This window comes from Hemiscyllium ocellatum, chromosome 38 (genome assembly GCF_020745735.1).
Source record: "Hemiscyllium ocellatum isolate sHemOce1 chromosome 38, sHemOce1.pat.X.cur, whole genome shotgun sequence".
NCBI classification, from domain to species: Eukaryota; Metazoa; Chordata; class Chondrichthyes; order Orectolobiformes; family Hemiscylliidae; genus Hemiscyllium; species Hemiscyllium ocellatum.
Window position 1 is genome coordinate 18,359,273 of NC_083438.1, and position 13,059 is coordinate 18,372,331.

At 42.1% G+C, this 13,059-nt stretch overlaps 1 protein-coding gene across 1 annotated transcript in view; it reads left to right on the top strand.

Moving 5' to 3' along the window:
• Window positions 1-13,059, top strand: part of LOC132833929 (tectonic-3-like) — an 85,739-nt gene that overhangs the window by 40,026 nt on the left and 32,654 nt on the right. The window contains exons 7-9 of the mRNA XM_060852602.1: window positions 4,971-5,089; window positions 8,590-8,619; window positions 11,888-11,944. Coding sequence (XP_060708585.1) covers window positions 4,971-5,089; window positions 8,590-8,619; window positions 11,888-11,944 — 206 coding nt within the window. The remainder of the gene's footprint in view (window positions 1-4,970; window positions 5,090-8,589; window positions 8,620-11,887; window positions 11,945-13,059) is intronic.

The window sequence follows — 13,059 nt, forward strand, 5'->3', positions numbered from 1 at the left end:
TAAGAAGGAAATAGGGGGAGAGTACAGGCCAAACATGTTCCAGTAATGATCAACAAATCGGGTTGGACCCTGGGCGTTGAGAGATACGCAGAACTGCACAAAGAGAAAAAGGGAGACATGTGGCAGATACTGAGGGCTGAATACAATAGAAACCTTTAGCAGAGGAAAGAACATGCAAAAGGGAGGTGATAAAGGAAATGAGAAGAACGTGGGGGAGGGAGGGGTCATGCAAGGATAACAGCAAGAAAATACAGGAAAATCCTCAGTCATTTCAGTCTCCCATGGGGAACCTTGTCTAACGCCTTACTGAAATCCATATAGATCACATCTACTGCTCTGCCCTCATCAATCTTCTTTGTTACTTCTTCAAAAAAACTCAATCAAGTTTGTGAGACATGATTTCCCACGCACAACGCCATGTTGACTATCCCGAATCAGTCCTTGTCTTTCCAAATACAAGTACATCCTGTCCCTCAGGATTCCCTCCAACAACTTGCCCACCATCGAGATCAGGCTCACTGGTCTATAGTTCCTTGGCTTGTCTTTACTGCCCTTCTTAAACAGTGGCACCACGTTTGCCAACTTGCAGTCTTCCAGCACCTCACCTGTGACTATCTCAGCAAGAGGCCCAGCAATCACTTCTCTAGCTTCCCACATAGTTCTCGGGTACACCTGATCATGTCCTGGGGATTTATCCACTTTTAACCATTTCAAGACATCCAGCACTTCCTCCTCTGTAATCTGGACATTTTGCAAAATGTCACCATCTATTTCCCTATAGTCTATATCTTCCATATCCTTTTCCACAGTAAATACTGATGCAAAATATTCATTTAGTATCTCCCCCATTTTCTGTGGCTCCACACAAAGGCCGCCTTGCTGATCTTTGAGGGGCCCTTTTCTCTCTCTAGTTACCCTTTTGTCCTTAATATATTTGTAAAAACCCTTTGGATCCTCCTTAATTCTATTTGCCTAAGCTATCTCATGTCCCCGTTTTGCCCTCCTGATTTCCCTCTTAAGTATATTCCTTCTTTCTTTATACTCTTCTAAGGATTCACTCGATCTATCCTGTGTATACCTGATACATGCTTCCTTTTTTTTAACCAAACCCTCAATTTCTTTAGTCATCCAGCATTCCCTATAGTTACCAGCCTTGCCTTTCACCCTGACAGGAATATACTTTCCCTGGATACTTGTTATCTCATTTCTGAAGGCTTCCTATTTTCCAGCAGTCCCTTTACCTGCGAACATCTGCCTCCAATCAGCTTTCGAAAGTTCTTGCCTAATACCGTCAAAATTGGCCTTCCTCCAATTTAGAACTTCAACTTTTAGATCTGCTCTATCCTTTTCCATTGCTATTTTAAAATGAATAGAATTATGGTTGCTGGCCCCAAAGCACTCCTCCACTGACACCTCAGTCACCCACCCTGCCTTATTTCCCAAGAGTAGGTCAAGGTTTGCACCTTCTCTAGTAGATACGTCCACATACTGAATCAGAAAATTGTCTTGTACACACTTAAGAAATTCCTCTCCATCTAAACCTTTAACAGTATGGCAGTCCCAGTTGATGTTTGGAAAGTTAAAATCCCCTACCCAATTATTCTGACAGGTAGCTGAGATCTCCTTACAAGTTTGTTTCTCAATTTCCCTCTGACTATTAGGGGTTCTATAATACGATCCCAATAAGGTGATCATCCCTTTCTTATTTCTCAGTTTCACCCAAATAACTTCCCTGGATGTATTTCCGGGAATATCCTCCCTCAACACAGCTGTAATGCTATCCCTTATCAAAAATGCCATTCCCCCTCCTGTCTTGCCTCCCTTTCTATCCTTCCTGTAGCAATTGTATCCTGGAACATTAAGCTGCCAGTCCTGGCCATCTCTGAGCCATGTTTCCGTAATTGCTATGATATCCCAGTCCCATGTTCCTAACCATGCCCTGAGTTCATCTGCCTTTCCTGTTAGGCCCCTTGCATTGAAATAAATGCAGTTTAATTTATTAGTCCTACCTTGTCCCTGCCTGCCCTGACTGTTTGACTCACTTTTGTTGTCAGCTGTACCCATCTCAGATTGATCTCTTTACCCACTATCTCCTTGGGTCCCGGGTCCCGGGTCCCGCGCCCCCCCCCCACCCAACCTTACTAGTTTAAATCCTCCCAAGTAGTTTTTGAGAATTTCCCTGCCAGTATATTAGCCCCTTCCAATTTAGGTGCAATCCATCTTTCTTGGACAGATCACATCTCCCCCAAAAGACATTCCAATGAACCAAAAATGTGAATCCTTCTCCCATACACCAGCTCCTCAGTCATGCATTTGTCTGCGCTATCCTCCTATTTGTGCTCTCACTAACTCGTAGCACTGGGAGTAATCCAGATATTACTACCCTTGAGGACCTCCTTTTTAAATTTCTGCCTAACTCTCTGTAATTTCCCTTCAGAGTTTTAACCTTTTCCCTTCCAATGTGTACACTGACCTCCTGCTGGCCCCTCTCCCCCCGTGAGAACATTCTGCACCCTCCCTGAGACATCCTTGATCCTGGCACCAGGGAAACAACACACCATTTTGCTTTTTCTCTGCTGGCCACAGAAACGTCTGTCTGTACCTCTGACTATAGAATCCCCTAATACAATTGATCTCTTGGAAGCTGACGTACCCCTCATTGCATTAAAGCCATCTCAAAACCAGAAACCCGGCTGTTCGTGCTACGTTCCCCTGAGAATCCATCACCCCCTACATTTTCCAAAACAGCATACCTGTTTGAAATGGGTATATCCACAAAAGACCCCTGCACTCTGTGCCGATCTCTCTCACCCTTCCTGGAGTTAACCCATCTATGTGACTGTATCTGAGACTTTCCCCACTTCCTATAACTGCCATCCACCACATTCTGTTGCTGTTGCAAATTCCTCATCGCTTCTATCTGTCTCTCCAATCGATCCACTCGATCTGATAAGATTCGCATCCAACAGCATTTATGGCAGATATAATCCGCAGTAACCTTTAAACTCCCACATCTGACAAGAAGTACATATCGCTGCAAAGGCCATTTTTGCTCCTTCACCATGTACAGACCCAGAAAATAACCCCGTCTTATTCCTCTACAAACACTGCCCAAGTTAAATTAATAGCTAAGGCTTATATTTTAAGTTTAATCAAGAGACTTATCTCCAAAAACATATAATCAAGAAAGAATCCACTATACTCGCTACTGCAGCCTTTCTGTTGGACAGATTTAAAACTACAATTAATTTATCTGATTCTGTGCTGTGAACTTCGCCCAACAGTTGTGAACTTCGTCCAACAGTTAAATTATTAAAAGAGATTGGACAAACGGCTTGTTTTTCTTCAAGCAGAGGAGACTGAGGGAGAACAGGAATGAAATGCTTGAAATTAGTGGGAATTGATAGGGTAGACAGGAAGGAACTTTTCTTGTTTAGTGCAAGGTTCAATGACCTGAGGGTGTAGATTTAAGGGAAGGAGTGGGAGGTTCAGAGGGGAATATAAAGAATTTTTTTTATCCCAACCATGGCGGGAATCTAGAATTCACTGACTAAAAGGATGGTAGAAGCAGCAGCCTTCAACATTGAAGAGGAATTTAGATGTGCATTTTGATGCCAAGGAACATTAGGCCAGACACAGACTCGCTGGCATGAAGGGACTTTTTAGTGCCTGGATTTCTATGACTTGATAATTCTCAGATTTAAAAGCCGTGAGCAGAAAGCGTTAACTGTCGGCTGGTCTATGATGGGCTGGATCAAGTCACCAGGTTACAGTCACATCGTAGCTTGTACTAGGTTCTTTTCGATCATATTGCTTTTTCTCAATTTTTACTTCTATCCCGGAAACCAGAACAAACATCTGTATTTAAATTAGATATCTGCCAAATTTTCAATAATCTATGTTTATGGGACAAGTTTTTCACAGCAGATATTTAAAATTAAAATTGAAAAGTAAAGTTAATGCCATTTTCAAATTTTGTCTTAACTTTTGGCTTCTTTCTCAAATCAGTTTTGAATTGGTGACGCTTTTGGATTCAGTACTGATTTCATTTGAATGTAAGGGATATTTGCGTTGTATTCACAGAATTCCCACAGCTGTTACAATCAGTTTTCACATGGAGTGTCTTAGCTTTACTGGGGGAAATAGACCAATAAAGAGTTTGATCTCAATCTTAACTGTGCCTGAGGGTCCTTCAAACATCCCTTCTGGTTCCTGTGTGATGTATTACTTCGTCTTTTTTTTCACACTGAATGTAAACCGAACAGTGGGGAAAGTGCTCTTCTATATTCCGGAGATTACCTGCCTTGCCTTGTGAGCATTCCCTGTTGCTGTCTGTTCAGAGTTCTGCTTGATGTATGTTGATTTTTAAACTACATCCCTCCTCAAGATTCCTCTTCTTTGCCCAACTTCCAGTTGGAGTAGACTGCACCCTTGATAACAAGGACTGCGTTCTGCATCTGACCACTTGTTGATATACCCTGTTTCTCGGGCGCAGGTAGTTTACTCTGCGTGAATCATTCTCATCTCACTTCTGAAGTTCATCTGTTTTCTCCATTTTTGAATGAAGCTATGAGGAGGTCAAAAGGTAAGTGGCCGTGGAAGAACAAAAACCTAGCTTCAGTAAGATATTTACTGCTAAACATCTGCTTTGTAATGCTGTTGGTGATCCCTCCATCACTTTACTGATGATCAAGAGGAAACTGATGGAGCAGTAGTTGGGCAGGTTGGATATTTCCTGGTTTTTGTATCCTGGGTAATGCAAAACAGTTTTTCACATTGTGGGGTGCATGCTGGTATGGTGCCTGTACTAGACCAGGTTAGCTAGGGATGCAGCAAATCTGGAACATATCTTTTCGACTCATATAATATCTTCAGGGACCATGGTCTTTGTTGCTCTCAGTTTCTTGTTATCAGTCATTTCTTGTTATTACATGAAATTAAAACTGCTCGATTTTGGTACATTTATCTAGGTTTTCTGCAGGATCGTAGCACCACTTGTACCCGGAATGTTATAAATCTGACTGATAGTTGCGATACGCTGGCGTCACTGAATGCCGTCAAGTATTATGAGAAGATGTACTTATTATTGGTAAGGATGAGATTGTCTTGTCTTTCTGTTAGTGACAGCTACAGTCAGTTTTGCATTATCCATGACCCCTCAAACCAGAATGCTGTATCAGTTTGATCTGAAAACAAAAAAATGCTGGGGATCGCACAGGTCAGGCAGCTCCATGGAGTGAAAGCGGGCTGATGTTTTGAGTCTAGATTACTCGTCATCAGAGCTTTTTTGCCTTGGCATCCCATCTAAGTTCTTTGTAAATTTATGAGAGTTTCTGCCTCTACACTCTTACAGGCAGTGAGTTCCAGAGTCTCACCAACCCCTCGGTTAAAAACAAGATTTCCTCACATCTGTTCTAAAGCTCCTGCCCCTTACCTGAAATCTATGCCTCCCTGGTCATTGATCCCTTCACCAAAACAAAAATGTTCTTTCCTGTCAATGCCCTTCATAAGTTTTAAATCTCAATCATGTCCTCTCTCAGTCTGCCCATTCTCTTTTTAGAAGTAAAACTCTCCAGTCGAAGCAACATCCTAGTAAGTCTCCTGTGCATGCTATCCAGTGGTGTCACTTCCCTCCTGTAATGTGGATTCCAGACATTCACACAGTACTCTAGCTGTGGTCAAAGCACAATTTTATCCTGTTTCAGCATAACTACCTTGTCTCCCTGCCTCATCAAATAAAAGCAAACATCCTATGTGCCTTGTTAATCACTTCATCCACCTGTCCCACTACATTAAGAGAAAAATGGATATGCGCACAAGATCCTTCTGATCCTCAGTGCTTCCCAGGTTATAACGTTTATTTGTATTCCCTTACATAGAATATTACATCAGTATAGGCCCTTTGGTACTCAATGCCATGCTGACCTGTGAAACTAATCTAAAGCTTGTCTAACATACACTATTCCATTATCATCCATAAGTCTATCTAATGACTGTTTAAATGCGATTAATGTTGGCGAGTGCACTACCGTTGCAGGCAGGACATTTCCACGCCTATACTGCTCTCTGAGTTAAGAACCTACCTCTGGCATCTGTGCTATATTTATCACCCCTCAATTAAAAGTTATGTCCCCTCATGCTAGCCATCACCATCTGAGGAAAAAGACTCTCACTGCCCACCCTATCTCTCTGATCATCTTGTATGTCTCTATTAAGTCACCTCTTAAACATCTTCTCCCTAACGAAAAAAACCTTAAATCCCTCAGCCTTTTCTCATAAGACCTTCCCTCCATATCAGGCAACATCCTGGTAGATCTTCTCTGCACTCTTTTCGATGCTTCTACATCCTTCTTATAACGCGGCGACCAGCTCTGTACACAATACTCCAAGTGTGGCTGCAACTTGACCTCATGGCTCTGAAACTCAATTCCTCTACTAATAAAAGCTATCACATAGTATGCCATCTTGTCAACCAGGTTGGATAGGGATCTATGTTAATTTGCAGGGATCTATGCATGTGGACACCAAGATTTCTCTGCTGATCCACACTCCCAAGAATCTTACCATTAGCCCAGTACTCTGTATTCTTGTTACTCCTTCCAAAGTGAATCACCTCACACTTTTCTGCATTTGCCACCTCTCAGCCTAGCTCTGCAGCTTATCTATGTCCATCTGTGACCTGCAACATCCTTCCACACTGTCCACAACTCCACCAACTTTAGTGTCACCCCCAAATTTACAAACCTGTCCTTCTGTGCCCTCATCCGAATCATTTATAAAAATGACAAACAGCAGTGGCCCCTGAACAGATCCTTGCGATACATCACTAGTAACCGAACTCCAGGATGAAAATTTCCCAGCAGCCACCACCCTATGTCTTCTTTCAGCTAGCCAATTTCTGATCCAAACCACTAAATGACCCTCAATCCCATGCCTCAGTATTTTGTTCAATCGCCTGCAGTGGGGAAACTTATCAGACTCTTTACTGAAATCCTTAAAAACCACATCAACTGCTTACCCTCATCCACCTGTTTTGTCACCCTCAAAGAACTCAGTGAGGTTTGTGAGGCACGACCTATCCTTCACAAAACCGTGTTGACTATCCCGAATAAAATTATATCTTTCTCGGTGATTCTAAATCCTATCTCTTATAATCCTTTACAAAACGTTGCCACAATAGAAGTAAGGTCAATCCAGGGTTGTCTGTACTGCCTTTCTTGAACAAGGGGACAACATTTGCTATCCTCCAGTCTTCTGGCACTATTCCTGTAGACAATGATGAGATAAAGGTCAAAACCAAAGGCTCTGCAATCTCCTCTCTAGCTTCCCTTGTTTTGTTTATCCTGCCCAAGTATTTCAACTCACACTTATCCAGATTGAATTCCATTTTCAACTGTCCATCCACAGTAGGGTGATGCTTTGAGAGGGGGGATGTTTCAACATTGACTCGTGTTATGAAGCTAAATGAGAAGCGCATGAATTGTAGCAAGGCGGCAGGTGCCGAGTCAGGGTTGCTGCATGTCAAGCCGACAGTAGAATGTTAGCAAAGCTCATGATTTACACATGATTTTCGCATAAACCAAATCATCCGCTGACATTTCCCCCACCTCCAAAAAGACCCCACCACCAGGGATATATTTCTCTCCCCACCCCTTTCTGCCTTCCGCAAAGACCGTTCTACCTGGTCAGGTCCACGCCCCCCTACAACCCACCCTCCCATCCTGGCACTTTCCCCTGCCACCGCAGGAACTGTAAAACCTGTGCGCACACCTCCTCCCTCATCTGTATCCAAGGCCCTAAAGATCCACATCCATCAAAGTTTTACCTGCACATCCACTAATATCATTTATTGTAACCGTTGCTCCCGATGCGGTCTCCTCTACGTTGGGGAGACTGGGCGCCTCCTAGCAGAGCGCTTTAGGGAACATCTCCAGGACACTCGCACCAATCAACCACACCGTCCCGTGGCCCAACATTTCAACTCCCCCTCCCACTCTCCCGAGGACATGGAGGTCCTGGGCCTCCTTCACTGCCACTCCCTCACTACCAGACGCCTGGAGGAAGAACGCCTCATCTTCCGCCTCGGAACACCAATGTGGACTTCAACAGTTTCCTCATTTCCCCTTCCCCCACTTCACCCTAGTTCCAAACTTCCAGCTCAGCACTGTCCCCATTACTTGTCCGGACTTGTCCGACCTGCCTCGCTCCTTTTCCACCTATCCACTCCACCCTCTCCTCCCTGACCTATCACCTTCATCCCCTCCCCCACTCACCCATTGTACTCTATGCTACTTTCTCCCCACCCCCACCCTCCTCTAGCTTATCTCTGCCTTTATTCCTGATGAAGGGCTTTTGCCCGAAATGTCGATTTCGCTGCACTTTGGATGCTGCCTGAACTGCTGTGCTCTTCCAGCACCACTGATCCAGAATCTGGTTTCCAGCATCTGCAGTCGTTGTTTTTACCTCATGATTTATTCAGATGTTCATGTTCTGTCAAGCTTGTCAAGAGGTAGGGGAAAATGAATATTTTGACTTGGATTGAGTCTCATGCAAGATTTACTCTGATCCCATTATGTTTTTGTTTTACAGACTCCGAATATTACCTTTGTGGAGAACTGGGTAAAGCAATTCTATTGTAAAAAGATTTCAATTCTGATGTCCAACTTGACATAGTATTTCTGTATCTCCAACTCTTCCACTTTTACCGTTACTTCCATTTCTGTCGTCTTCTCCAAATTTCTTTTTCCTTTTTTGTTCAGTTCTATTTTGACTTTTTATTCATCCATTTTTCCTAACTATTTTCTTTCTTATTAATTCATAGCATATGTCTGGTACTGATTGGGCCAGCATTTATTGCCTCTCCCTAATTGCCCAGAGGTAGTTAAGTCTGCACCCTCCTTGGATAGGTCTGAAGAACTCATAGGCCACATCAGGAAAGGACAACAGATTTACTTCCTTAAAGAATATTTGTGAACAAGATAGGTTTTTGCAACAATTGAAAATGGTAATGTGAGTTTCCCCTTACATGAGGAGGGATGTGGATTCATTGGAGATAGTTTGAAGGAGCTTCACTAGATTGATTGTAGAGATAATGGGTTTGCTTCTGAAGAGAGTTGAATAGCTGAGCACTATACTCGTTAGAGTTCAGAAGAATGAAAAGACATCTAATTGAGGCATAAACAATGTTGAAGGGGATTGACAAAGTCAGTATGGAATAGATGTTTCCCCAAGTGGGGCAATCAAGCATGAGAGGTTGCAATTTTCGGATCAGGGCTTGCAGATTTACACCAGATAAGGAGAAATTGATTCTCTCAAAGGGTCATGAATCATTGGAAGTCATTATCCAAGAGTAGGTTGGATGCTGCGACTTTGAGTAAATTTCAGAATGAAATTATACATTTATAATTAGTAAGGAGTTGAAAGATTATGGAGAACAGGCAAGAAAGTGGAGTTGATACCAAGATGAAATCACCTATAATTACATTGAATGGTGGAGCAGGATCAAGAGGCTGAATTGTCTATTTCCGCTGCTCATTCGTATGTCCTACATTAGTGTCATTCGGCTAGTTTTCTATTCCAGATATTATTGCTTTCACATTTCACTACCTATTCTGGTTTGATCAAGCCCATGTCCCAGAACTTTGACATGGGAATCTGGATTTCTAGTCCAGTGATATAATGATTGTGTCACACCTCTTCTGTCTTCCCTAGTCTCTGCCTCCCTCCCTCTCTCTCACTGCCTCTCTCTTTTTCCCTGACCTGCACTTCTTTCTTTCCCTATTCTCCCCAGCTCTCTTTTCTGGCATCTCTCACTCTTTCCTTGCCTCTTTCTTCAATTCTTTCATTATTTTGCCTATATCTCCTTTCCCCTTTCTCTATTTCCTTATCTGTTGCTCTTTTCCTTGTTTTCTCTTTCCTCCCATTTCTCTTTCCATATCCTGTCTTTTTCTCTCTTTCCCTTTTTGTCTCTCTCCCATTTCTTTCTCTTTCCCTATCTTTCTGTTTTCTCCCTTTCTTTCCCACAACTTTGCTCACTCTCTCCACTGCCTATTTTATTCTCTCTCTAGCTTTTCCTATCACTCTTTCCGTATTTATACCCTGTCTACATCGTTGCCTGTTTTTCTCTCTCTCATTTTTTCTCACCCTCCTTCCCTCTATCTCGAACCCTTCCATTCCCTGTATGGTATGATTGCAAAAAGTTTACAGAAAAATGTGTGAAAATTTGAAAGATGATTTTGTAGAACTGCATAGAAAATGTGAAGATGGAGAAGTGTGAAACCATTGTGATGAATGCACAAGTGCATGCAAGCATGAAAAAGTACATGTTGTGTTTGAAAGTGTTTTCAAAAAGTTAAAATTTCAACAAGGAGAAAAGGAGAGCAAAACTGGAAAGGATCAGAAAGTGCAAAATGGATATAAAAATGCTTCCTGTTTGTAAACAAATAAAGGAAACACAGTAACATTTTAAAACATGTAAAAGGTTATAATAAAGTATGTGCTACATTAATGGAGGAGAAAAGATCTGAAGAATGAGTGCAAAATGTACAAGAGTGAATTAATAGCAAAATGTTTCTAATAATGATTCCTCTAAGAAATAAAGTCAGGGAGATACTTGAAAAAGTAAGTACTGTTTGAGAATTTAAATCTGGAATGTGTATCATAAAAGAAAGGTCCTTGGGAATAGAAAGGTTCAAGTAAACAATAATAGTATGTGATGTTAAGACATTAGTTTTCCAATATGCTAATCAAACTTTTAAAGTTAATTACAACGAATAATCCTGAATCGTTCAGAACTATCAGATTCTGAGTAGCCGAAAGAGGGTGCTGAGGCACCCTGTGCCTGACATACATACTCTTGGGTTTTGATGAGGATGTTAGGAGATTACAGGGTGACCTGGACAAGTTAGGTGAGTGGGCAGATGCATGGCAGATGCAGTTTAATGTGGATAAATGTATGGTTATCCACTTTGGTGGCAAGAACAGGAAGGCAGATTATTACCTCAACGGAATCAATTTAGGTAAAGGGACAGTACAGAGAGATCTGGGTGTTCTTGTTCACCAGTCAATGAAGGCAAGCGTGTAGGTACAGCAGGTAGTGAAGAAGGCTAATAGCATGCTGGCCTTCATAACAAGAGGAATTGAATATAGAAGCAAAGAGGTGCTTCTGCAGCTGTACAGGGCCCTGGTGAGACCACACCTGGAATACTGTGTGCAGTTCTGGTCTCCAAATTTGAGGAAAGACATTCTGGCTATTGAGGGAGTGCAGCGTAGGTTCACGAGGTCAATTCCTGGAATGGCGAGATTACCTTACACTGAAAGACCGAAGTGACTGGGCTTGTATACCCTTGTGTTTAGAATACTGAGAGGGGATCTGATTGAGACATATAAGATTATGAAAGGATTGGACACTCTGGCAGCAGGAAACATGTTTCCGCTGATGGGTGAGTGCCGAACCAGAGGACACTGCTTAAAAATACAGGGTAGACCATTTAGGACAGAGATGAGGAGAAACTTCTTCACCCAGAGAGTGGTGGCTGTGTGGAATGCTCTGCCCCATAGGGCAGTGGAGGCCCAGTCTCTGGATTCATTTAAGAAAGAGTTGAATAGAGCTGTCAAAGATAGTGGAATCGAGGGTTATGGAGATAAGACAGGAAGAGGATACTAATTAGGAATGATCAGCCATGATCATATTGAATGGCGGTGCAGGGTCGAAGGGCTGAATGGCCTACTCCTGCACCTATTGTCTATTGTGATGGCCCTTCTGACGATCAGAGTACAATATACCAGAGGCTTGTGGTAGGCTGAGTGATTTTGATGTGAAAGGGCATGCTTTCAACAGTCACAAGTGAATTGCCTAAAATGGGTCCTTGGGTGACATATGTTCCAGATGAATGAAGTGAATGGGACGAAGCAACAATTGTGGAACAAAGAAGCAAATCATACAGTAAGTTTCAATATTAATTACATTTTCAAGATGGTAACCAAGAAGTACAGTTTATGGACTGGCAAAATTGGTTCTAAAACCTGGAAAGTAATAAAGCACAGCCAGTCTTCACTTCATCTTGAACTTTGGCTTTTTCTTTCTCTTTCTTTCTTCATGTCTGTCTCGTCATTTTCTTATAGACTTGCAAAGCTCAAATATTACCATCACTAATCTGTTACAACAGTTTTGTTGTTGATTTCAATTCTAATATGCATCTTTCTGTCCTATCTCTGTTCCTTCTTCCTCTCTCCCTCACTTCCTCCTTGCTCTGTTACCTCCTCCTCTCTGTGTTACCTCCTCCTCGCTCAGTTACCTCCTCTTCGCTCTGTTACCTCCTCCTTGCTCTGTTTCATCCTCCTCTCTATGTTTTTTTCTGTTACGATAGAGAGTAAATCCCTCTGCTAATTTAAACCAGATTCATGCAAAAGCTCACCTCATGACGTAATCTATGAATTTTCGAGTGACAAAGAACTATTCCAAATATCACTATTTAAAGAAAAAAATTAACAATTTTATTCTTTAAGTCCAAAAGACAACATTATGCAACAACTATTTACAACTACTTTCCCCAAAACCGACCCTTTACTTCCCACTATACAATGTTGGTCTGATATAAAAAAACCTCTGATTAATATTTCCAAAAAATAAGACGTTTCAAAACCAATCAGCTGGGTCGATTCTCCTTGGTTGATATTCCTCTGTAGATTTTCCTGGGTCATCTTTTCTTCGGTTTTCTGCTGCACAGATTTGTTATGGGCAGGTACCTTTCAGAGAGCTATTCTGCTAGCAGTCGGTTGATGCTTAGCTGCTCTTTGCTATTCTCTGCTGTTCTTCCCAACTGTTCAACATACCTGATTTTATATTACCCCACCCAAAAACATTGGACCGTCTCGTTGATTTGATGCCACCAAAACATCAAGATCCAATCAAATTTGAATTTTAGTATCTTGGGGCATAAGTTAGACTGGCCGACTTCAAATTTGTTGTGTACCATGGCAATGCAGCTCCAGCTATTTGTTTCACAATAAATGTTCTATTTTTAAATTGTTCAGCACACTCTGTGCTTTCAGTCAGTC